General features: G+C 42.0%; 1 protein-coding gene across 1 annotated transcript in view; it reads left to right on the forward strand.

Moving 5' to 3' along the window:
• Positions 1-26371, forward strand: part of grin2bb (glutamate receptor, ionotropic, N-methyl D-aspartate 2B, genome duplicate b) — a 200182-nt gene that overhangs the window by 100300 nt on the left and 73511 nt on the right. The window contains exon 5 of the mRNA XM_037698261.1: positions 1709-1901. Within this exon, the coding sequence (XP_037554189.1) occupies positions 1709-1901 (193 nt within the window). The remainder of the gene's footprint in view (positions 1-1708; positions 1902-26371) is intronic.

A 26371-nucleotide genomic window follows, 5' to 3' on the forward strand; every position in this document is an offset into this window, starting at 1 on the left:
TTTTATGTTATGAGTGCTTAGTGTATATTTAGTTGATGTTTTTCTTAGTTCATATCTTAGATGTTATTACTGTTTTTCTTATACATTTTATTGTTGGATGTAACTGGGACCCTGTGTACATAATTTCGCTCCACCACATGTACCACATGAGGTGCGAATGACAATAAAGAAACTCTGACTCTGAATCTGATATATGTATGTGTATATAGTAAAATAAACTACTACTTACTACTTGTACTATTATTCCTACTTCGCAGTTTTTCACTTATCACAGGGCTTCAGGGTACGGATCCCCCACGATAAATGATGGACTACTGTATAGCCAATTTTGCTTTCTGCAAATGTTAGAAGATAAGTTGTGCTAGCTCGATAACTAGCTAGCTTTGTGCCGAGTTTTCCTGCGGTCGTCCCTGAAGAAGGGAGAAGGCGAAAGAAAAACAACTTTTAGCATGTTTCTCTCTCTCTCTTGCTCTCTCTCTCTCTCACCCACACACACACACACATTCACACGCACAACAAAAACATTGTCATTACCTTTGCCTTTCAGCAGCAGGAAATAACTAGTGAGACTCCAACTAGCCTGTTGCTTGTCAAAAGGAATCTCCTTCTTCAAACTTGGATTATTCAAAGAGCTATCCACAACAGATTATGTATTAATTGTTCATAATCCTTTTATAGACAAATTTTAAATACCTATATATGTTAATAACAACCACAGTAGACTGTATCCCTTTAACAGACCCTGTTCTGTGCTTTGTGAGATCAGATTTGATCAAAAGCTTTTTAATAAGACAAACATGTTTCCACCGGAAGGTCTCTGGACTTTGTGTAGAAGAAAGTAGAAGTGACAGATGGGCTGGTTTGCATATGCAAATGTCTTCCTGCATGATTTGCAGTTCACTACCTATCTTTGGTCTTGTACTGATTTATGTTGACCTTTTCCAAACAGCCTCATATTTCTTTAAGGGAATTATATTCTTCATGACAACTTCATCATTTTCCAAATACAAGTGTGCATTTGATGAGCATTGCCTTTTCATTGTGACTCAGTTCTCAATAAAATCTCAGCTCTGGTCCTGCCAGAGCCCTTCAGAAACCCTGGATTAAATATTCTCCAAGTCTCCAGGACTGCAACTCACAGTGATTCTCCAGTGAATACTTCAACTCACTGAGCACGTTTGTCTGAATTTACTCAACATCTACGTTCTTCTTTTTCCAACACATTTGCAGTGCAGGTTACAAGCATGTAGACCCAAACCAGCCATGAATAAGACGACCTGAAAAGACGTTTGGCTGTAAGAAATACATGTTGACATTTGATAGCTAACTGATCTTATGCTTGAAAAGACAAGTACACCAAAATGAGCGCTTGGAAAACCACAGTCTAGACTGATGCTCCCATTCAGCTCTTTTCATGTTTTTACTCGTTGGAGCCTTTTTGATGTGCTTTGTTATACTTGGCGTTGAGTGAGCTTTACAGTTCTGTGTTGAGTATTGGAGGTATAATTACACAGTAGATTTTGGTTCTTGTGCCAAATGCGTTCATTTTTGTGAAACTCTTCCCCCTCAGAAAATCTTTCACGGTGCTCTGCCTGCTATTTTCTGCATCCTCCCTCTTTATCTTCACATTGTTCTGTCTCTCTCTCCTCTCTTTTTTCTTCATTTGTTCTTTTCTCTCACCTTGTCTCTGCATCTTTTCTTCTCTCAGGGCTTATCTCAGTCTCCTATGACGAATGGGACTACAACATCGAAGCCAGGGTGCGTGATGCAGTGGCTGTCATCGCCACAGCCACCTCGACCATGATGTTGGACCGAGGGCCACACACCCTGCTTAAGTCAAGCTGCCTCGGGACATCTGATAAAAAGGGCTCCAGCACCGGACACTCCAAGGAAATCTTGAAGTGAGTCAGTTCTGCTGTGATGAGGGCTGGTCTGTAAAAAAATCCACTTCCTCTCATGGTCAACCAAACTTCTACAGTTTAAACTAGTCTAGGCTGTTGTTTTTTCCCCATGCAGCTTTTCTCCACTCATCCTAAATATGGAATATTGTAAGAAGTGGGCAAACTGCTGAAAGCCTGCTTGGCAAATAAAATAGAGGCTCATTTTGAGGGCGACAAACAAAAGAAAGACGAAAAGTGAAGAGAAGCAAATCAAAGGATAAAAGAAGTCTACGCGTGGAAAGGCAGTCACTTCATAAAATGAGTTCTGTGACATCAAAGGGTTGATTTTATCATAGCACTGACATCCACATTTCTTGTTCAAACTTGGATTATTACAGTTGTTTCTTTCTTTGTACTGTAGCCTGTGGTCTGTTGCCTTGACCCCTTCAGCAAACATACTTGTTTCTCCTCTCATTTATATCTTCTGCCAGGCAGGCTTTGCTGCTGTCTAAGCCCCCTTCACCCAAGATGACAAACTATTAGAAAGTAGCTGGACTGAGGAATGATTTTTCTCCTCAGGGTAGCTGGACTCTCACTTAGAGATAAGGTGAGAAGTTCAGTTATCCAGGAGAGACTCAGAGTAGAGGACTCCACGAGAGGAGCCAGTTGAGGATGTTTGGGCATCTGGTAAGGATGCCCCTTTGAGGCCTCCTTAGGGAGGTGTTTGAGACATGTCCAACAACGAAGAGACTCCGGGGAAGACCCAGGACATGATGGAGAGACTATGTCTCTTGGCTGGTATGGGAATGCCTTGGAGTGCTTCCAGAAAAGGTGGTAGAGGTGGCTGTGAAAATAGACGTTCAATTCAATTTCAACTCATTTCAGTTTATTTATATAGCACCAAGTCACAACAGAAGTCATCTCAGGGCACTGAACAGAAACATTAATGTATATAAAAACCAAGATAACACTATTTAGCTGAGGAGCAGACTGCTTTGAATTTAACTCCATCGCAGAAATCACATTTTGAGCACGTATGAAGGCGACAGTGGAAAGAAAAAACTCCCTCATGAGGAAGAAACCTTTAGCAGAACCAGACTCAGGACAAGTGGCCATCTGCTTCAACTGGCTGGGTTTGAGAGGAACAGATACACAATGGCAGGTCAAGAATCACATGTTAAGATTGAAATAATATCAAATGAAAACTATTCAATTTTAACAATTCATTTAAGGAAATGAGGTCAATTTGTCCTCTAGTAGTCTAAGCCTATGACAGCATAAGAAGCCAACCCTAACTATAGGATTTATCAAAAAGGAAAGTCTTAATCCAGTCTTAAAACTGGACAATGTGTCAGCCTCACGGACAGAAACTGGAAGTTGGTTCCACAAGAGAGGAGCCTGATAACTGAAACATCTTCCTCCCATTTTGCTTTTGGAAACTCTAGGAACCACGAGTAAGCCTGCAGTCTGAGAGCGAAGTGCTCTGTTAGGAAAATATGAAATGATAAGATCTGTAATATAAGATGGAGCTAGGTTGTTGAGAGCTTTGTAGGTTAGAAGTAAGATTTTGAATTCTATTCTGGATTTGACATGGAGCCAATGGAGATAAATTAAAACTGGAGAGATATGATCTACTAACTCCAGTTAAGACTCTGGCAGCAGCATTTTGGATCAACTGAAGATGTTTTAAAGAAGTATTTGGACACCCCAGATAATAAACCATTGCCATAGTCCAGTCTAGATATGACAAATGTATGAACTAGTTTTCTGCATCGTTTTTAGATGTTCCTAATTTTAGTGATATTCCGCAGGTGGAAGAAGGCAGTTCTAGTAACGTTTTTAATGTTTGGGTCTTTCTGCTTAAGTTGCTGCCCCTGTGACCCAACTCCAGAACAAATGGGAGATGATGGATGGATGGATGGATGGATGGATGGATGGATGGATGGATGGATGGATGGAAATTTGGAAAAACTTCGAGTGTGAAGAATATTTTGACGCTTTCAGTGGTTGACAAATATGTTTTCCTCTGCTATTTTCTGTCTCAGAGACACTTTCCTGCACTTTCACTACAACCTTTACTCCAGCAGGACGTTCTCTTGTCAGTATTACCTTATCTCCCATGACTCCACCATTCTGCCCTCCCTGATATGACTGCCTTTCCACCAAGGACCTCACATACAGTATGTGTGAAGTTGTTTCCATGACCTTTTCACGATGTGCAGACTTTTTTCTTTCATACAGTGCCTTACGAAAGTATTCGGCCCCCTTGAACTTTTCAACCTTTTGCCATGTTTCAGACTTTAAAAATAAAGATATAAAATTTTAACTTTTTGTGAAGAATCAACAACAAGTGGGACACAATCGTGAAGTGGAATGAAATTTATGGAGGTGTCAAACTTTTTTAACAAATAAAAAACTGAAAAGTGGGGCGTGCAATATTATTCGTCCCCTTTACTTTCAGTGCAGCAAACTCACTCCAGAAGTTTAGTGAGGATCTATGAATAGGACATAGGACAACTATCAGTCATACACTGCACAAATCTGGCCTTTATGGAAGAGTGGCAAGAAGAAAGACATTTCTCAAAGATATCCATAAAAAGTGTTGTTTAAAGTTTGTCACCTGGGAGACACACCAAACATGTGGAAGAAGGTGCTCTGGTCAATTGAAACCAAAATCCAACTGTTTGGCTACAATGCAAAATGATATGTTTGGTGTAAAAGCAGCACAGCTCATCACCCTATACACGCCATCCCCACTGCCAAACATGGTGGTGGCAGCATCATGGTTTGGGCCTGCTTTTCATCAGCAGGGACAGGGAAGATGGTCAGAATTGATGGGAAGATGGATGGGGCCAAATACAGGACCATTCTGGAAGAAAACCTGTTTGAGTCTGCAAGAGACCTGAGACTGGGACAGAGATTTATCTTCCAACAAGACAATGATCCAAAACATAAAGCCAAATCTACAATGGAATGGTTCACAAATAAACATATCCAGGTGGTCAGAATGGCCAAGTCAAAGTCCAGTCCTGAATCCAATCGAGAATCTTTGTAAAGACCTGAAGACTGCTGTTCACAAACGCTCTCCATCCAACCTCACTGAGCTCGAGCTGTTTTGCAAAGAAGAATGGGCAAGAATTTCAGTCTCTCCATGTGCAAAACTGATAGAGACAAACCCCAAGAGACTTGCAGCTGGAACTGCAGCAAAAGGCGGCGCTACAAAGTATTAACGCAAGGGGGCCGAATAATATTGCACGTCCCACTCTTCAGTTTTTTATTTGTTAAAAAAGTTTGACACATCCAATAAATTTCATTCCAATTCATGATTGTGTCCCACTTGTTGTTGATTCTTCACAAAAAATAAAATTTCATATCTTTATGTTTGAAGCCTGAAATTTGGCAAAAGGTTGAAAAGTTCAAGGGGGCCGAATACTTTCGCAAGGCACTGTATGTTGGATGTTTCTGGGCTTCCTCCATTGCTTTCAGTCTTGCTGTGGAGAATGGAAACACCATTCAGCAACATAAGGAGATGCTAGAGAAGGTTGTTGTTTTTCTAGCAGAAACTGACTATTTGGAATTTAACAGGTAACAATATTAAGGCTTTGCTCTGACACAGCTCTGTGAAGTCACAAATCATTGTATGTGACTTTATATATATATGTTTTTTTTAAGCATATTGTAATTTTTATAGAAACAACAGCAGACCTGATGTTGCTCACTGATAGCTTGCTGTATGGTTACATGTTCACCCATGGTAGTGCCAGATCTGAGCAAGGCCACTGTCAACAGGAATGCTTGAAAAATTATAAAACAATTTGTATTTAAAACTGTTGCAGAGTTGAGGCTTGGATTAGCTTGGAAGTGAACGGTTTATAATGATAATCTGCTTTTTCGATCCAGGATGATTTTATTCAGTTTTAGCAGAAGTTTACGGTCTTCCATCTGATGCCGACTGCTTTGTATCTTGGGTTGTTGGTGGCTATCAAAAGCTTGAGTAAACCTGTAAGCAAGAATACTCCTCAGCAGCTTTAAGATCTTGACTCACAAACCAAACACAGACTTGTAACACAATCTCCTCTTACCTTTATCTGAACCTACAGGCACCGTTAAATGAAAAACATCTTTCTTTTTGTCTTCATCTGAACAGTCGTGTTGTGCTTTCTGGCACGTTACAGAGCAAGAAAGCAAATTGCTATTTAATAATTAATCCTCATTTGACTTCATAGGACATGCTTTTACAGTTCACATTGATCAGAGCTTTCACAGTTAAATGAATGCCTGGAGACAATTGGATTACCGGTAATTAAAAAAAGAGATTTGAAAAACCCAGTGGGGTCACTAGCACTCAGAATTATATGAGATAATGCTAACAATCAGTATACATCAGTAGAATGATCAAATTAGTATTTTTTTTAATCAGATTTCAAACTACAAATGCCAGTCTTTGTTATAAACAGTTTATAGTCTGCATATGGCCACATCTTGGTATTTTTGTTGTAATACATCACATGTGTGTTGTTTTTGTTCCTATCACAATGGGTTTGGGGAATGGGAGGCAACCTCTTCTGCCACTGTAGCATTGTTCCACAGGTTGACGTTGATGCATTACTGTAAATTTTGCTTTTGCTTCGGTATATAATATAACGGAGCACTTAGGTGTACCATTTAGGATTCAGCCCCCAACTGCACAGAGATAATACAACTTTGGCCATGAATATTTCAGTCACTGAAAGACACTAACAGATCCAGGGTTAGCTCTCAATCATCTCTCAGCCGCACACCTGGGAAGCACTGCACTGTGCGTGGCTGAGCGCTGACTCCAGTGTGGCGTGCACGAGTGTTTCTCCTGCTTTACATTTTCCTTCTGGGTGAAGGTGGAGAATGTGAATTGGTGGATCTTGATGCTGACTCCAGGGGCTAGCAGGAAACCAACAAACACACATATCTTTATGGTGCACACACATATAATTCTTCCTGTTCTATCCCCTCACCCCCCTCCAGAGACAAAAGCAATAATAAGACCATATGTCTGCACGAGTTCCTGTATGGCTACAGGCCACTGTGGGCTGCATGCATGCTGCATTAGCACATCTTGCCAGTGCTGATGGACAGAGATGGGAGACCCTAGTGAGTCAGGCTATCAGATTTGTTTAGGGGCTGCCGAGGAGCATACACAAACAAACACATGCATACATAATCACATACATACACAGCTGGCCTTCCACAGCACAGATACTAACAAAAACGACCAAATGGCTCCAGAGGCCATTCGTTGTTTCTTGTCTGGCAGAGAGAACAGGGAAAATTAAAAGATGTGCTCCAAGTGGTTTAGATGAGGCACTAAGGGCCCTCCTTGGATATGTATGTCGCAAGCTAGTTTTTTTTTTTTTTCTTAAATTTGATGTTAATTGTACATATTTCGATTTGTTCTTTCAACCCTGCCCTGAATGTGGCACTGGGAGATATGATGCAAGAGATTATTAATAAGTTTGCAGTAAGTTTGCTTTCATGTGATATGATGACACTTTTGTCTTTATTTCTTCAACCAGCTGCACAGGATCCTTTAGAGCCCACAGTTGAGTGAAGAATAAAAAAGTTAAGGCTATCAAACATCTATAAGGTTTAATTAGTCAACTTTGTATTTTTATTTATTTATTTGTTTTTCTTCTTTCAGCTGCTCCCTTCTTCAGGGTCACCACAGTGAACTAATTCGCATGAAGACTTGGTGATTGTTTTTACACAGGATGCCCTTCCTGACACAACCACAGACCACCAAGTTACCACAGCCCTCTGTGTGGAGCAGAGAGCTGCCATCTAGGGCACCCGGGGGAGCAGATTGTGGGGGTTAAGGGCCTTGCTCAAGAGCCCAGAGTAGAGCAAATGAGGGTGGAGACAGATGTGGATGCCTCACCTATCCCACCCACATTTTGATCTTGTCAGGACCGGGAGCTGAACCGACGACCTTCCAATCACAGGTCCACCACATCTAACCTCTACACCACCACTCCCCTTGTTTTATTTAATCGAACATACACCCAGTAAACATAAACCTGCACACATGGAGTTTATTTCAGGGTGTTTGAAGGGAGGCTCCCACAAAATGCTGAACCTCAGTTTTAGGAAGAGGTTTTGCCAGGTCATAGAACAGTGGAGCAGATCGGTACCCTTGCAGAGTGATGGGGCTGTCAGGGTTTGTGGTTATTTTAAAGGCTAGCTGGTCACTGTATTAACAAGCAAAGAGCTGTGTTCACATTCTGCTCACAGATTTGAGCTTGTTCTCGGTGTGGTTTGGTCTTTGTCACGGCTGTCTCTTTTCTCCAATCTTGTTTGTGATGTTCACGGGCAGGAGGTGTAATGACAGAGAGGAGGTGTCTTGTTTGAAAGCCTGAGGGTCTTACCTCTGCATTTTGCAGATGATGTGGTTCAGTTAAATTCTTTATAACATGAACTTCAGCATGCAGTAGGGTGACACACAGTATGCATACACAATACTGTACAAGTGTCTGTATTAATATTTTGATTTATGTTGTGGGCAATCCATTTGCTTGGACAAATGTATATTTCTGTATTGACCAGTTACATCCCTTCATGTCATTCAAGAGTCCTTTTCAGCAAAAAATAAAGCTAAAATAAAATAAAATCATATTTTCTGAAGCAGGAGCAAAAAAAATGACCCAATAAACAGCGTTATTAGGACAAGGCAACAATACCACCAAAATAAAAACACACAAAAAAAGGCAAACTACCTTAAATGGTTATAATGATTGTGAAGTGGTCCTTCTTATTGGAATGCATTTGTATTTTGGACATGTAGACTTCAGCACTGATACCCTGAAAACCTAAAAATCTGTTCTGATGAAATAGATTGGCAGCCAGAAAGGCTGTCCATAGCGGTTCCAGAGCTCGGGTGGGCAGCCAGGAGGTTATCTGACAAGTAGCAAAGTCCAGGGCAAAAGGCCAGGTGACCTTCCAATACCTTGAGATGGGGACAGATTTATGGGGATGTGTGGAGCTGCAGCGGATGACATGGGGGCCTTGGACTCTGCAGCAGATGACACGGGGGGCTTGGGCTCTGCAGCAGACGACACGGGGGCCTTGGGCTCTGCAACGGACGACATGGAGGCCTTGGGCTCTGCAACAGTCATGGAGGCCGTGGGTTCTGCAGCAGGCAATGAGGTCAGCGCTGCAGAAGGTGATGGGTTCAGAGCTGCAGCAGGTTTGAAAGTCATGGGTTTTGCAGGCGATACTGGACCTGATGCAGGCAAGGAGCGAGGAAAAATCTCTGGGGTGGGTATGCAAAACCTGGCACAGAACATGGTTTTCAATAGTTGCATCTGAATGTCCAGATTAGTCAAGGAGCCCTCGAGCCTAGAGAGCCACTCCTGTTCTGGCTTTGAATCCATTTTGGCCGAATTATTCTGTCAAGAACGGATTTGGATTCAGAATAAGCCAGACACAGGAGTGCAAAAGAACAGTCTTTATTTATTATTGGCTGTGGGTCCAAAGTCAGGATCAGCTGAGTTGACAGTCTTCACAGGCAGATGTCCAGATTCAAAATCCAAAAATGTAATCCATGAGGCGTATAGGAAGCAGGGTACGTAACCGTGGGTCAGAGAAGCAGACAAATCCAAGAGGGGCAGGCAAGGCGAAAAATCCGTAGTGCAGGCATGAGGTCAAAACTAGGCAAGGTAATCCAGGCTGTGGCATGAAACAGGAAACTATGGCGGCTTGATATTAGGGACCATGGTAGGTATAATAATTTGGCACTGGTGGAGAGGGAGAATGGAGCTTATAAAGGGTGCAGAGCAGGTGAACTAGATGAGCTGAAGCAGCTGAAGCAGGTGAGTGGAATCAGAGCTGATTGCTGTGATAAACAAGGGAGGCGTGGCATGGCTTGGAAGGAATAGGCTTCATTTTCATTTCATTTACCCTTTATTTATACAGGTAGGCTCAATGAGTCATGAGAACTCATTTTCAAGAGAGACCTGTTTAGGGAGCAGATGGTGGAGGTTGAGGGCCTTGAACTGAGGCTTGAGCTGGAGATGGGTGATAGGCATTACAAGGCAGGGGAAGAGAAATTATGGCATGAGGGGCTGAAACAATAGCAGGAGGGAGTGAGTGTGAGACAGGGGCCAATGGACGGGGGGGGGGGGGGCCAGGGGGGGCCTCTGACCATGACAGAATCAGACTCAGCGGACAAATTTACTTTCCCTTGCAGTGTGCTTCTGTTTTGTCTCTTTTTTTAGAGAACTAGTTTGTTATTTTTCTCTTTCCATCTCTTGCTTTATAATAGGACACTTGTGATGTTCTGTTCTCCATGAAAAGGTGTTTTAATTACAAGAAGCTAAAATTGGAAAGTCAATGAGCAATCTGTGGCTGTTCCCCACACCCCACCCCTGCCTTCAGTTTCCCTTTCCTAACAAAAACCTTTTGAGTGTGGTTTTCCATGATTACATACATGACAGGAGAAATTATTTGTGCATGCATCATTTAACCTAAACTCATTTTTAATCCTCTCCCTGTTTATTTTTAATCTCTGTTTGAACAGTCTGACTGGATCGACTGTAAGACTCCACGTGCACTTCTACAATCTCTTGCTGGTTAAAATGTGAGAGCTGATGGTTATCCATCACAATTATTTGAAAGTTTGGAAGATCATTTGATTTTTATTCATGTCAAAAGAAAAAATGAGTTTAGATACAAAGGACTTTCTAATACTCATTTAATAAAAAAACAAAGATTCAAGGTCTGATTGCTGAATGAGGAACGGCAGCAGTTTTGTACAGTTTAGGCAACAGATAACATTTTGTGTTTTTCTATACACTATGACCTCAAAAATAACAGAAAAACAACACAAAGTGTATGTTTTTAATTTAAGCTGTTTTATATTTGAATAAACAGATGTTTGTATTGAGAAATGACTTATTCTTATTGGTCAGAGGCGAAACTGTCACTTAAAAAAACTTGTAGTATTACAAAAATAAAAAAATATCTGTATAAATTTCCAATTATGCTATAATTTAATTACTTTGTTTTTAAGAAATGGGCATTTATGATTTTATAGTGCATAAATTAGTTTTAATAACCTAATCCCTCAGCATTGTCTAAATATTGCTGATTGTCAACTGAATGAATTGGTTTTAAATGACTCATTAGATAATCTAATACATTTACAGCTGAGATTATTAAGTAATACTGCAAATGTAATAATATTTTGATATCTCAGTCAGATTGTTTTATTTAAGAACATACTTACAAAAGACTTTTTCATGGAACAAGATTCAGATTTGTTTCACTGACTCACAGCGAGTGAATCAAAAATAATCTGACATTATCCGCAAAAAGAAAACCATTTAGCAAGTAACATTTTTTCGGTACACTTCATTAAAAATAATTTCACTCAGCCTTACTGAAAGATTTAAATCAGTCCTAAAAGATTATAATGTCCAAATAGGAAGAATACCAAAACAATTGCTTATTTAAAAAATAAATTGAAAAAATTGTGTAGACTTTTTCACATTTAAACAGTATCCCTTTTTTGACTGTGCCTTTAAATTAAAATAAACAGATCAGCCTGCTGGAATTAAAATAAAATTAAATGTTTTGTTTTTACTTAACAACTGAAGTGAAATAATTTATTTAACAATAGACTATAATTAACATGAAAACCAGCCTCACCATCAGGGACACAACATGCAGCCACGTTAGTTACCGACTGTGTATCACTGAAATGTGAAAATTAGACAATTAATGGAACATTTTTAAGCACTAAATTAACTTTTCCTGCAAAGCCGAAGGTAACTTTACAGCGACACCAACCGATAGGAGTTTTTGTTACAGTTAATTCAAGCGTGCACATTTTATTATTTACCTAAAATTATTATTTATTTTTAAATTATTTACATTAAACAAAAAAATAATAGATCTGGAAGGAATAATTTTATTATTCCTAAAATTAAATTTCTGCTCCAGATTTTTTTTTTTTATTACAACTACCTGGAGAACAAAAATACCTCCATTTTCTCCTTCCGTCATCATCCTACAAGTCTTTAGTTTTTAATGTATATCCAAAGATTACTTTCTAAAATGTTGAAGAAATCTGTCAAGTGATCCAGCAGATATTTTGCTAACACCCAGCTACTGTTGAGTCTAACAGTTTCGACAAGAGTTGCAAAAAAACGTGTTTTTCGATGTGTTGAAAAATGTGTTTTGAATGACTCGCAGCTGCCGTGATAAATTTTAGCTCAGTATTTGTATCAACGAGCTAAAGCTACTTTTGTTTTGGTTGATGTTGATTAGAAATGGAGTGACTCCAAAAGTCCTGGCGGTTTCTTTAAGGTCTGTGCATGCGTCCAGTGGTTCAAGAGATAGTATTTTGCTAACAGCCAAACACAATTGACAAAAAAAAGCATCCTGCATGATTAGTTGGAGCTCTGAGATTTTGTTGTGAATGATTCAAAACAATAAAAACAATACGCCGAACAGCAGCACGAACATGAGTATGTGTGAGCAGATGAGTACGAATGAACACAGCAGCATGAATAAATCAGCAGCATAAGATCAGCAGCATGGATGATCAGCAGCACATATCAACAATCAAGTGGCGTTACAGTGATTTTTTTTTTTTCACAGACTCGTGAATCTCTAACCAGAATAATCACTAACAGCTTCAGGGTAGAAGCTGTTCCTCAGTTTAGTTGTTCTACACTTAATGCTCCTCAACCTCCTTCCTGAGGAGAGCAGGGCAAAAAGTGTGTGTGCTGGGTGAGTGGGGTCCTTCATGATGCAGGTGGCCCTCTTCCTGCATCTGGAGGTAGATGTCTGTGATGGTGGGGAGACTGACTCCAACAGTCTTCTGTGCAGCCTTCACCACTCTCTGCAAAGCTTTTCTTTCTGCAGCTGTGCAGCCTCCATGCCACATGTTGATGCTGGAGCACAGGATGTTCTCCACTGCACACCTGTAGAAGGAGGTGAGTACTGAGCTTCCCAGACCAGCTCGTCTCAGCCGCCTGAGGAAGTAGAGTCTCTGATGAGCTTTCTTGATCAGGCTGGTGGTGTTGTTGCTCCAGCTGAGGTTGTCATTCAAGTGCACACCCAAGTACTTGTAGCTGGAGACCACTTCCACTGCATATCTACCATTCAGGTGGGGGTAGGTGTGTTTGTTCCATCTGAAGTCCACGACCAGCTCCTTCATCTTTTTCACATTGCTGTGAAGGTTGTTCTTCCTGCACAGTCTCTCCAGATGTTCCACCTCTTGCCTGTAGCTGGACTCATGATTGTTTGTGATTCATCCCACCACCGCTGTATCATCTGCAACCTTTACAATGTGACAGCCTGGATGGGTAGCTGCACAATCATATGTGAGCAGAGTAAACAGGAGAGGGCTCAGCACACAGCCCTGAGGGGAGCAAGTGCTGAGGGTTATGGTGGAGGAAGAGAAGTTATAGATCCTCACAGACTGCTGTCTGTTTGAAGTCCAGGACCCAATTGCAAATGGAGGGGCTTAGTCCTAGTGTGAGTAGTTTGTCCATCAGGGTTTGGGGGATTATGGTGTTGAAGGCAGACATTAAGTCCACAAAGAGCATGTGGATGTAGGAGTCCTGCTCCAGGTGGGTGTGAGCAGTGTGAACCACAGAGGAGATGGCATCTTCTGTTGATAGTTTCTCATGGTATGCATACTGGTGAGGGTCTTCACTGATGATGATGGTTGTTTTGATGTGGGTCATAACCAGTCTTTCGAAGCATTTAGCAACTATTTGGGTGAAGGCTTGTCTACCAGTCTTGTCCTCTATACAATGAAAATCAACAGTTATAGCTTGTTTTTTACTTGTTAGATGCCATGACATGAGTAAAATCAAGCATATCATGTCATAATATCATATCTGAGTATTTCAGCCAGAGTACTGGATACTCAGCTGTGTGCTGCAGTACTTTTGTCTCTTGTAGTGTGTCTGCCCTGCTTTAATACTAGCCAACTTAAAACCCTGTAGCTCGTATTTTCTCAGCTGCTGCTGTCTCTTTACAGGTCTTCTGCAAATTATGAATCATCCATCCATAGCTGATACAGCATGTCAGAGTGTGTTCACATGTTACCTTACCGACACAGGCAGCAAAGACTCGCAAAATATTTTGACATTTCTGCACTGCAGTGACGGAGGATTTGTGATTCCTGCTCCGCTCTGAGATGAGAAGGAAAAATCCCAGTCAAGTCTTATCGAAAGCTCTGAAGAAAAAAAAAAACAAGGTTCGGGAGAAAATGGGGGACTGCGTTCATGCCACTGATGATTCATCGTGTCTGTAACAAAAAAAAATAAAAGCCCCTTTCAGTTAGGGAGCAGTTGGTGAAGAGGTGCACACGAGCACTGCATATGGCTGCGATGAAGCTGCACGAGTTTCTATAAGTAGCTCAGCCCAGTAGTTTTTATATTTTCTTCTCTTCCACTGGAGTCAGAGGGGAGCTCCGTCATCAAACGGCACATCTAAAAGCTACATCGATAGAACAGAGCCACAAAACGAGAAACAGAGCAGCTTGCTCTGCTGTAAATTCACAGCATGCAGCCGTCTCTGTGAAGCCACAGGTTAATGCACGACCAGATGAGTCACACTCGACGCGCCACTCTGAGGTTAGACGCTGAGATTGATCTGAGAGTGAAGACAGCGTGAGGGGAAGTGGGTAAACAGTTTTAGACTGAATTAAAACTCCCTTTGCTCCCCCCTCTTCCTTAAACAGTCACTCTTGGGTGAGATTACAGTTCCCATGGCAACGCAGCTGATTGCACAAAAATGGCTGTGGTTGTGGGTGCCATGGCAACACGTTAAATTGCATTATACGGTGCTAAAAACTTGCAGCGTCCTTATGTTGTGGTTCTCGCTCCTACGTCCACTCGCTTGCTTTGGCATGGGGACACGTGCACACGCAGGGTGGCTGCTGGTCCCTTGGATTGCCATGACGTCTTTATAGCAACAAGTTGGACCTCTGGAGCATCCACCCACACCGCCTTGATCTTTTTTTGTTGCCTATTCAAACTGAGATTACTCCTAGGGGGGTTAATCCCATGTTGCAGGCGCATTACAGCACTTGCAGCGTGCTAGCCAGCCTGCATGCAGCAATAGGCATTTCATGGAGGCTTGAGTCGCATTACTTGACTCGCTCAAAGCATTTAGCCTGCTTAGTTTGGCGTGCATGTGCGTTTAAGAGCTCTATAAATAAAGTCGAAGACTTCACTGATAAAGGCACTGAACGTTTTAGTGGGATGTACTTGTGATAAATTTTTAGGTAGATTAAAGCCTCGTCTGTTGTTTGTCGGATGTTTGTTGTACTTGTGAATAGATTTATTGTCTTTATTTCACACTGTTGACTTTGGTTGGACATGATGATGGGGACAGTTTTCTTCATACCTCCTTATAAGGTCTGCACACACACACACACACACACACACAATCACACACACAGCTCCTCACTGCTTGCATTTGAGATATTTATTTCTCCGGCGGATTGTTTCAGAGGCAGAGCATCTCCATGGTGATGGCAGCCCACAGATCAGAATAAGAAAGAAGAAGAGAAGGAGGCGGCTGTGAGCGAGAGCGATGATTCCAGCTTATCTGCCACGGCTCTACACTTGTTGACACATATACTGTATATACTGATATGGATTCACAAGGCAGTAAATACACTCCCGCTCCTCCTCCTTTACCTCCCGGCACTCGTCACTCTGCTCTCCTTCTGCTTCCCAGTCCTCTGTCTCAGGTGCCATATGTTTCAAACTGGGTCACCTTTGTAGAAGTTCAGCTCCTGAGTCTTGGGTGCATAAATTATCAAGGTTATTACGACCACTAATACAAATAACAAGGAGAAGAAAACCAACTGAATAAAGTGTTGTTTAAACATGCAGCAACAGAGAAACAATGTTTAAAGAAATGTTTTGCAGACATCTTTACAACTTTATAAATTCCTGTGTTTTGTAAATAAGAATGCAGCAAAACTTCCTAGAAAGGGGGCCCTATAAAGGATTTATGGATGTTATAAATAGGTTATCTATGAGTTTATAGACGGTTACCAGAATGAATATAACTATAGCACTTGAGTTTGCCAAATAGTGCGTCTGCTTGATGACTATTAATGTTTATAAAGTGTGTACAAACTCATCAATAACCTATTCATTAAGCATTAATAAGTCATTTCGTGCAGCCCAGTGGAGCAGTGGTTAAAACTATTACCTCTCAAAGAGAAGGTCACAGGGTCAACTTCTGACCTTTCTGTGCAGTTTGCATGTTCTCTCTCTGCAAAAGATTTTCTCCAGGTGCTCCCGTTTCCTCCCAGAGGTCAAAAACATCTGTTAGGTTTACTGGTATCTATAAATTGTCCTTAGGTGTGAGTGAGAGAGAGCATGGTTGTTTAGTTTGTCTCTACAAATGTCTCTGTGATGGACTGGAGACCTGTCCACTATGGAAGTAATGGTACGCTAAAATCACATTTCGGTTCGGTTCAGTTTCAAGGAGGGCTCGGTTTGGTTAATTTTCGGTACAAAAAAAGCCAAAATAAAGACTTACAAAATGTTTATTTTGAAAATATGTCAAGTAAACAAGTTCAGTCTTTACAGATTTCTTAGCTGGAGGTGATCTGGTGGATGAAGAAGACTCAGCTGCTGTCATCCTCAGACTGCAAACAACACAGATTTAAAAAAACTGAGTTAATAAGATCATTTTCAATTAAAAAAGTTAATTAGATCACAATAATAAAACACCTCTTCTTGCATGGTCATCATGAGGTGGTTGAATATTCTCTCTCACTCATCATCGTGTGGCAGGACTTTAAATCTGGGGTCGGGCTTGTTGACAATATCAGTTTTGGCTTTTTCATAAAGTGCTGCTACAACTTTTTGGCTGAAGTGTTGACGTGATGGATGTCGTAGGCAGCAGGGCTCAAGAACTTCAAACATATGCTTAAAGCCGGCGCATCAACAACATTTGGATATAGATCCAGAGCTTTAAAAACTCCTACAGCTTGTGTTATTGCTTTGGACCGATCTGAATTACCTGATAAAGGTTGTTTAAATGCTGCTGTTATCGGTCTTTGAACCAAACTACGTTCACATTCTGTTGATGTCGTTTCAAGAGCGTTAAAATGTTAGACGTGTTGCTGCTACAGATCCAATCTCAATGAAACAACGTCGACACACAGCTTTGGATTTGTTCACTTGTCTTTAACAAGAAAGCCATGATGTTCTCAAACAGGAGGCCGCAATGAGATGTCTTGTTCGTTGCCTGCTAGGCTGCTAATGCTACGCGTCTGCAAGATAATTGTGCCGTGCTGAAACACGCTTAGGAACTTTAGTTCTGCAGCGCATAATATCTCATTAATAAAATTTAATTAATGAAAAAAATAACTGCAACGGTACACAAGTGGACAGAACCGAACATGATGTACCGAAACGGTTCGATACACCCACATGTACCGTTACACCCCTACTGTTCAGGGTGTCCCCTGCCTCTCGTACAGTGACTGCTGGATATGGGCAGCAGGTCCTCCTGACCCAGTAAGAAAAAGCGGGTCAGGAAAACAGATGGGTGGATAAATCCTTTTTAAAGGGGCTTTTATTAGGAAGTGGTACTAAGAGCATTATTAAATGTATGTCTTCAGTGATGGCCAGCTCAACAACTCTAACATTAAATCACTCTTACTTTGTTTTTGAGCTACCTAGATCTGAAATGATCTTACTCACAAAGTGGTGTAGACTTACAGACTGATCTTGGAGGATATCCTGATGCATGCTCAATAATCCAGGTAGAAAAATCTAAAAAAGTTTAATCTCGTCCTCTGGACATTCAAAACACAAAACAAAGTGAAACAAACAAAAAAAAGTGTCATTCCGTATGTTGAGGGAGTATCAGAGAAACTGAGACATTTATTTTCTAAACACAACGTCCCAGTGGCTTTTAAACCCCAAAATACATTAAAGACTGGTTCATCCCAAAGATCCAGTCCCCCGGCACAAACAGAGTAATGTTGTGTATGCTGTTCAGTGTCAGGAGGGTGATCAGTCTTACATCGGGGAAACTAAACAGCCACTGGCAAAAAGGATGGCCCAGCACAGAAGATCAACATCATCAGGCCAGGACTCTGTGGTCTACACTCATCTCCAGGCCAGCGGTCACTCTTTCAGGGATGAAGATGTTCACATCCTGGATAGAGAGGAACGATGGTTTGAGAGAGGAGTAAAGGAGGCCATCTTTGTGAAAAGAAATTGTCCATCATTAAACAGGGGTGGAGGCCTCCGGGTTCAACTGTCCCCCTCTTACAATGCTGTGATTGCTAGTATCACTCAGCCCTCTGTGAATAGTAAACAGCCATCAGTGTGCTAATGATCCATTGTTAGGCTGATGGTCCTTCTTGACCATGTGAGCAGCTGGTTTTGGTTGTCAGCAGCAAACTGGTTGATCCACTCGGAGAAAGTTCTATTTAAGAGACTGAGCTGAATACAGCACCTCAGACTGAGGAAGTCTTTTGGATGAGAGACGAAACATTTCTACATTTTTTGTTTGTTTGTTTGTTTTGCTTTGTTTTGTTTTTTGAATGTCCAGAGGACCAGATTTAACTTTTTTAGATGATCTTAGAGGAGTTTTTTAAAACTCCAAACACATCTTGACTTCTGTTAACCCATGTTTGAGCCTGAACAATTCACAATGCAAATGAATATGCACGTTAAACGAGACGATAGTCCATCCGACCGTCCTAAACCTTGCAGCCAATTCATCCCTCTTTTCGCTTGTTGAATTTACACCTCTCATCCACAGTATTTCTGGAGGACAATTGAGATTTATTTTTTTCAAAACTTTGTGAAAAGTGGAGACTTTTAAAACTTAGTTTTTATCCATCTGTGCTTGATAAGCAAAGATTTTGGCAAACAATGACATTGCAGCCTACTCGGCACATGTCCACTCTTGTTTTGTGCACTCCATCCCCCCAAAAAAATGTCCACACACTCCAGACATTTTTTGAATTGATAAAACTCCCCAGATGGGAAATGAAATGTCTTCAGTTTCAGAATAGAATTCCAGTTGTTTTTGTTTTTTTAACCTTTTTTTTATTGATCATGGCCTGGATGACTGAGAATCTTCACCAGCACTAGTAATGACAGATCTGATGAAGCTGCTTTCATCTTTTTTTAAATGTTTGATTAACTATGTCACTACTTGGGCCCAGATGGAAGGACAACACCATTTTTGAGTGAAACCATAGCTCTTCTGCTGTGGTTTGACCCCAAGTGGACACAAGAACAGCCCTAATTTTCTCTGAAAGTTTTTGAATCCTGGTCTCAGAGTGGAGGTTTTTAGAAACCACCTACTATTTCTTTCTTCTTCTTTTTCTTCTTCTTCTTCTTCTGCTTCTTTCAGCTTTTCCCTCTTCAGGGGTCTCCACAGTGAGTCATCCTCCTCCATCTTATTCTGTCCTCTGCATCCTCTGTCCTCACTCCAACTACCTCCATGTCCTCTCTAACTGCATCCGTATATCTTCTTTGTCTTTTTCCTGCCAGCTGCATTTCTAACATCCTTCTACCAGTATAACCACTGTCCCTCCTCTGGACATGTCCAAACCATCTCAGTCTGGTCTCTCTAACTTTATCTCCCAGTTGTTCAACCTGTGCTGTACCTCTGATTATCTCATTCCTAATCTTATCCATCCTTGTCACTCCTAAGGAGAACCTCAACATCTTCATTTCTGCTACTTCCAGTTCTTTTTCCTGTCTTTTTATCCATGTCTCTGTGTCCAGACCATACAATATAGCTGGTCTCACAACTGTCTTGTAAACTTTTCCTTTGACTTGTGCTGCCACTCTTTTGTCACAAATCACTCCTAAAACTTTTCTTCATCCACTCCATCCTGCCTGGATTCTCCTTTTCACCTCTTTACCACTCCCCATTATCCTGGACAGTGGACCCCAAGTTCTTGAAGTCCTGCACCTTTGTGACCTCTGCTCCTTGTAGCCTCACTGTTCTTTGAGCACTTGCACAAGTATATGAACAACAGTACCAATGGTGGACAGCAGAGTGCTGTTTGTGCTGCTCATCTTTATCAACATTTACATGTAGGAGCAAGCCAACATCATCCTTGGTCCAAACCAAGATTCATGTTTTCACTATTTTGGGTGTAACAGATTTTATGCTTGAGACTCGACTGTCTTGTTGAAAGCTATAAATCACAGAGCCAGTAAGTGATCTTTGCTGCCAAATACACAATAATTTAAGGTTTTATAATAGTTTTAGAGTCAAGCCCTCCTGCTTTTTTGTGCACATGTTCATCAGTCACATCACACACCTCATCTTTCAACTTCTCTCCTCCAAGAAAGTGTACTCTCACTCAGCACATACAATATTTTTGGTCAAAATACCATAATTTTAAAGTCACAGTATGGTATTTTGTCATTTTCTATTTGGCAACCGTGCCTGGCTTGTAGCAAATCCATTGAGCACAGCACGTTCATTCGCCACAATCATGGGCGTCAGAAGCATCTGTAATGTGGGGGGACACTAGTGTGTGTGTGCACGTGTGCGCACCATTGTGCAAAAAATTGTACGTTTACAAAAAAGCAACATTTCATCTAGATTTCCTTACTTTAATTCCATTTAGAGCATGTTTCTCACCAAGTTTGTGTAAATTCAGCTGTTTTAAAGACTTTTTTTTTTTTCATTTAGCCTTTATTTAACCAGGTAGTCTCATTGAGCCGCGAGAACTCATTTTCAAGAGAGACCTGTTTAGGGAGCAGATGGGGGTTAAGGGCCTTGCTCATGGGCCCAGGGTGGGGCGAATGAGGGTGGGTGCAGGTGTGGGTGCTTCACCTACCCCACCCACATTTTTGATGTTGTCGGTACCGGGGCTTGAACCGGCGATCTTCCGATCACGGGCCCACCTTCTCTAACCTCTGCGCCACCACTCCCCCACAATTATAATATTTTAACTTTAATACACTTCAGATCTGCACTACTTGTGTTTATAGAGAGATTAAAAAAGAAAAAAAAAAAACATCACCACTGGACTTTTTTACTTGTGTTCAACACTACTCATCTAAATTATGTTTCTCATGAAGCTTGAGGACAATAAGATGTGGGGTTTTAAAGACATTTCAACTTTAATGCACCTGAACATGCAAGATGATGTTTTTAAAGACAAAAAAATCTGTTTAAAAAAATACCGTAAGTAGGATAAGTTCTAAGTCAAAGCCTAAGATGGGTGATGCACCTACAATCATTATTGCTGTACTTTTATTATAGTAGCATATTGTAGCAAACTACATAGTACTATAGTAGCAAACTGAGCAATCTTGTGCAAAAAAATGCTTTGCATATTTTTAAATAAAAAAATACACTTGAAAGATGAATTAAATAAAACGTTGGTTACGTACTGTAACCCCAGATTCTATGAGTATAGGCATAGCCCTTTAAGGCTGTCGCTGATGGGTTTATCCCGTTATGCGCAGCATAAGCACTGAAAAAAAATTTAGTCCATGCCCACCTGCTGTGTGGGCCCCACCCGGTCCGTATAAATTACGTTAAGAGCGGGAAATCGGCTCCCAAAATAGCTTTTTCTTCAGCCATTTAGGAGCCAGTGAGGCCTGACGCTTAAAGGGCTACGCCTATACTCATAGAATCTGGGGTTACAGTACGTAACCAACGTTCTATGTCGTATAGGCTTCGCCCTTTAAGGCTGTCGCTGATGGGTTAAGGGCGAAGCGGATGTGGTCCTCGCCTCACTGGGTCCATTCGAACACAGTATGAAGCGGAAGCTTGCCCAAAAAACATCTTGTCACTCAGCTCCCCATGTGCATAACTACGCGTTGCGTAATTATGTGCCATGCACAGACGCATGTTGTGTAACTATGCGTTCTGACAAAAACATGAACGCCCCGGAAATTTTCAACGGGAAGAGGATGTTGAAAAGAATAATAATAATAATAATAATACTTTATTTATAAAGCCCTTTAAAACAACCACAGCTGCAACAAAGTGCTGTACATATAAAATCAAGAACATTTAAACACATAAAAACAGTTGTTAAAACATTAAGATCAATAAAAGTAATAAAAACAGTGCAGATCAAATTCAGTGTGTGCTAAAAGCCAGGGAGTAAAAATGTGTTTTTAAAAGAGTTTTAAAACTGGACAGTGAAGGGGCTTGTCTGATGGGAAGAGGGAGATCGTTCCACAGTCTTGGAGCAGCAACAGAAAAAGCTCTGTCCCCTCTGAGCCTCCGCTTAGACCTCGGCACCTCCAGGAGCAGCTGATCAGCTGATCTGAGGCACCGAGCAGGAGAGTATGGGTGAAGCAGCTCAGAGAGGTAGGATGGAGCAAGACCATTTAAACTTTTAAAAACAAATAAAAGAATCTTAAAATGAACTCTAAAATGAACAGGCAGCCAGTGGAGTGAAGCAAGAGTGGGGGTGATGTGCTCCCTTTTTTGAACTCCAGTTAGAAGCCGAGCAGCAGCGTTCTGGACCAACTGGAGGCGTCTGAGGGAGGACTGGCTGACTCCAAAGTAAAGAGCGTTACAGTAATCCAGCCGAGAGGTGACGAAGGCATGGATTACTGTTTCCAGCTGCTGTTTTGTAAGGATGGTCTTTACCTTAGCCAGCTGTCTGAGGTGATAAAAACTGGTCTTGACCACCGCTCCAATCTGGGACTCTAATTTAAAATCACTGTCCATTTTAAAACCCAAGTTAGAAATAGTTTTCTTTACAAGTGGTGCCAGAGGGCCCAGATCAACAGGGCAAGGTTCACAAGAGCCACTAGGACCAAACACCATCACTTCTGTTTTCTTTTCATTGAAATTTAAGAAGTTTAAAGACATCCAGGCTTTGATGTCTTCAAGACACAACAGAAGTGGCCTAATTGAGGGGGCATCTTTCTTTTCAAGTGGCATATAGATCTGACTGTCGTCAGCGTAACAATGAAAAAAGATCCCATGCTTTCTAAGGATTGATCCCAATGGAAGCAGGTAAAGGGAGAAAAGCAGGGGACCTAAAATAGAGCCCTGTGGAACCCCAAAACACAGAGGAGCAGTGGAGGATTCAGACCCAGCTATGTTGACAGACATGGTTCTGTCTGCCAGATAGGACCTAAACCAGCTCAGTGCAGTACCACAAATACCCACTTGGTGCTGTAAGCGTGATATTAAAATGTTATGGTCCACGGTATCAAAGGCAGCTGTTAGGTCGAGCAGGACAAGAACCACATGTTCACCAGAACCATTAGCCATAAAAATATCATTAAAAACTCTGACTAGAGCTGATTCTGTGCTGTGGTGAGTTTTGAAGCCAGACTGAAAAACCTCCAGGATATTGTGCTCATCCAGAAAACATTTGACCTGTGAATATACAATTTTTTCTAAAATTTTTGAAATAAAAGGCAGCTTGGAGATGGGCCTAAAATTAGCCAAGACAGTTTGGTCTAGGCTAGGCTTTTTAAGCAGGGGCTGCACCACAGCATGTTTAAAACTTATTGGGACAACACCTGAGGACAGACTGCTATTGATAACAGCAAGAATCATCTGCCTGATGCTGGAAAACACCTCTTTTAAAAGACGAGGGGGGACAAGGTCACGAGGAGAACCTGATGGTCTAATATGGCCGACTACATCCTCTAAAAGGGTCAGGGTCACTGGTTCAAATCTATCAAACACAGCCAGGCAGGGGACCAAGCAGGAGGGGTCAAAAGCAGGGGCTGAAAAAAGGGCCCTTGTGGTAACAACCTTATTTTTAAAAAACTGCAGGAAGTCATTACAAAGTTCAGTAGAGGCTTCCAGACAGACAGGTTGTGGGGCCTTCAGAACAGAGTCAATAGTTTTAAAAAGGACACGTGGATTATTATGATTGGACACAATAATATCTGACAAGTGTTGTTTTTTTGGCCTCTTTAACAGTGTTCTGGTACTGACGTTGACAGTCCTTTAAAATGTAAAATGAAACCTCCAGTTTATCCTTTTTCCACCTCCGTTCAGCTCTGCGGCACTCCTGTCTGGCTGCAATAGTTTTTTCATTAACCCAGGGTTCAGATCTGGCTTTAGGCCGCACCAGTTTAGATGGAGCTACACAGTCCAAAATGGTTTGACAGGAGGAGTCAAACCAGGAGCTCAGCTGTTCGGTGTCAGCAGCAGAGCCAGAGGGAGCACGGAGCTGTTCAAAGGCAGCAGAGAACTGGCCAGCAGTGGAAGGGTTAAAAACTCTACGTCGCTGGGCAAGAGCGCAGGATTTAACTGGAGCACAGGACAAACCAACATCAAATAAAACAGGCCTATGGTCAGAAATCACATTATCATATAGTTCCAGGTCGTTCACAGACAAGCCGTGAGAGAGAACCAGGTCCAACGTGTGTCCATATTCATGTGTGGGACCAGCCACCCACTGAACCAGGTTAAATGAGTCAGTGAGGCTGAGAAAGTCCTTCATCAGTGGTTTCTCTGGGCAGCATACATGTATGTTAAAATCCCCAACAATAAGCACTCGATCATAGTTTATCATTATTCCAGTCAGGAAATCAGAAAAGTCATTCAAGAAATCCTTATTATATTTAGGGGTTCTGTAGATGACAGCGCACAGCACGGGGTGTGAGCGACCCACCTCAAATAAAGTCACCTCGAAGCTGGAGAATGAAGATGGTGCAGAGCATTGCTTGCATTTAAAGTTGTTTTTATAAACCACCGCCGTTCCTCCTCCACGGCCTGACATCCGAGGGGAGCTTAGATAAGAGCAGCCATCTGGTAGAAGTTCAACAAAAACACTGGAGTCATCAGCCTCAACCCAGGTCTCTGTGATGCAGAGCAAATCCAAATGACGGGAACTGAAAAAGTCCCGCAGGATGAAAGTTTTGTTTGTCAGAGATCTGGCGTTCACCAGGCCAATCCTGGCAGAAACCACAGCATGTAACCTGACGGGCGCTAGGGCCCTGGGCAGCGTCTTCAGGCTCTGCAGGTTCACTCCACGCTGGTGGAGCCGAGAGAAGCAGGAGGGGTGGGGGCGAACGCCCGCATCCAGGCCGGTGACAGGTAGCAGGCAGCTGTCAACAGGATCCAGGAACCGCCAAGGCACAGAGAAAGACGGAAATAATCAATTTCTTGTCTGAGAAATGGACGTAGAACGGGCCAGGCAGATCTTTAGTTTCACCAGCTGTCCTCCACGTTTACCGCGGTAACGACGACGTTTCCGCCGGGGGGGCAGCACAGGTGCCCGGAGGAGATGAGCTGGAACTCCTGACAGGAGCGGGGGTAAAGTTTTCTGTCCACCATAATCAAAGGCATTGAGATTGCCAACAACATGTCGAATATGCAGGAGGGACTGGCGATTGTACACAAGCACAGACTTAGTGCTGAGCACAAAACAGAGAAATAAAACAAACCAAACCACGAGCGACAGACGGACGGCCACACACACTGGCGCCATCTTGCTCTTGGACACGAGAAGAAGTGTGGGGGGGGGGGGGAATGAACCAACTGGTTCATAGCTGAACAGTATAAACAGATCAATAACAATGAACTGATTATTGATCAAATGAACTGATTGGTAACAATAGTCATGAACTGATAAATGACAATAGAACCAAAATCACATACACAACTTGTGACTGATAACAACATCTCACACTGAAATGCATGCAGACAGATGTGAGCTTAAACAGAGTTCCATGAAAAACAACAATATTCATTCTGTTAGAGCACTAAGGACAGAATGTGTCATGGAACGAGCCGTCACATCACGTAAATAAAGTGAATGAATGAGCAGGGTGTTGACCATGCAGCCGCAGTGCAAATGTCCTGCATTGACATACCATTATGCAGAGCAGTCGAAGATGCGATACCCCTGGTCGAGTGTGCTTTGAGGTTGACAGGAGGCTCTAAAACTGATGCTCGTAGGCTTCAGAAATGGCGTCACACAACCAGCGTGACAAGCGCTGGGTGGATAACGGGCGACCTGCAGATGCATCTCTATAATGCACAAACATGTGTTGAGTTTGACGCATTACAGCTGTGCGCGCTATGTAACACGTCAACGCCCGCACCGGACAGAGAAGATGAAAAGATGCTTCTTCTTCTGATCTGTGGGGGGGAAGGGAAAAACTCCTCCAACGATATCGCTCTTGATTTAGGCGACCTGCAGATGCATCTCTATAATGCACAAACAGGTGTTGAGTTTGACGCATTACAGCTGTGCGCGCTATGTAACACGTCAACGCCTGCACCGGACAGAGAAGATGAAAAGATGCTTCTTCTTCTGATCTGTGGGGGGGAAGGGAAAAACTCCTCCAACGATATCACTCTTGATTTAAAAGAGCTCGTGATGTTTTTAGGCATAAAAGCTGGGTTTGCTCTTAAATCAGCTGAACTACCGTCAGCCTGAATTCTGAGACATGACGGAGCGACAGAGAGGGCAGATAAATCACTCACCCTCTTAGCGGATGTTAAAGCCAGCAGCAGGGCTGTTTTAGGAGACAAGAATTTAAGTGAAA

Source organism: Nematolebias whitei, chromosome 3, assembly GCF_014905685.2.
Source record: "Nematolebias whitei isolate Nwh7 chromosome 3, NemWhi1, whole genome shotgun sequence".
NCBI classification, from domain to species: Eukaryota; Metazoa; Chordata; class Actinopteri; order Cyprinodontiformes; family Rivulidae; genus Nematolebias; species Nematolebias whitei.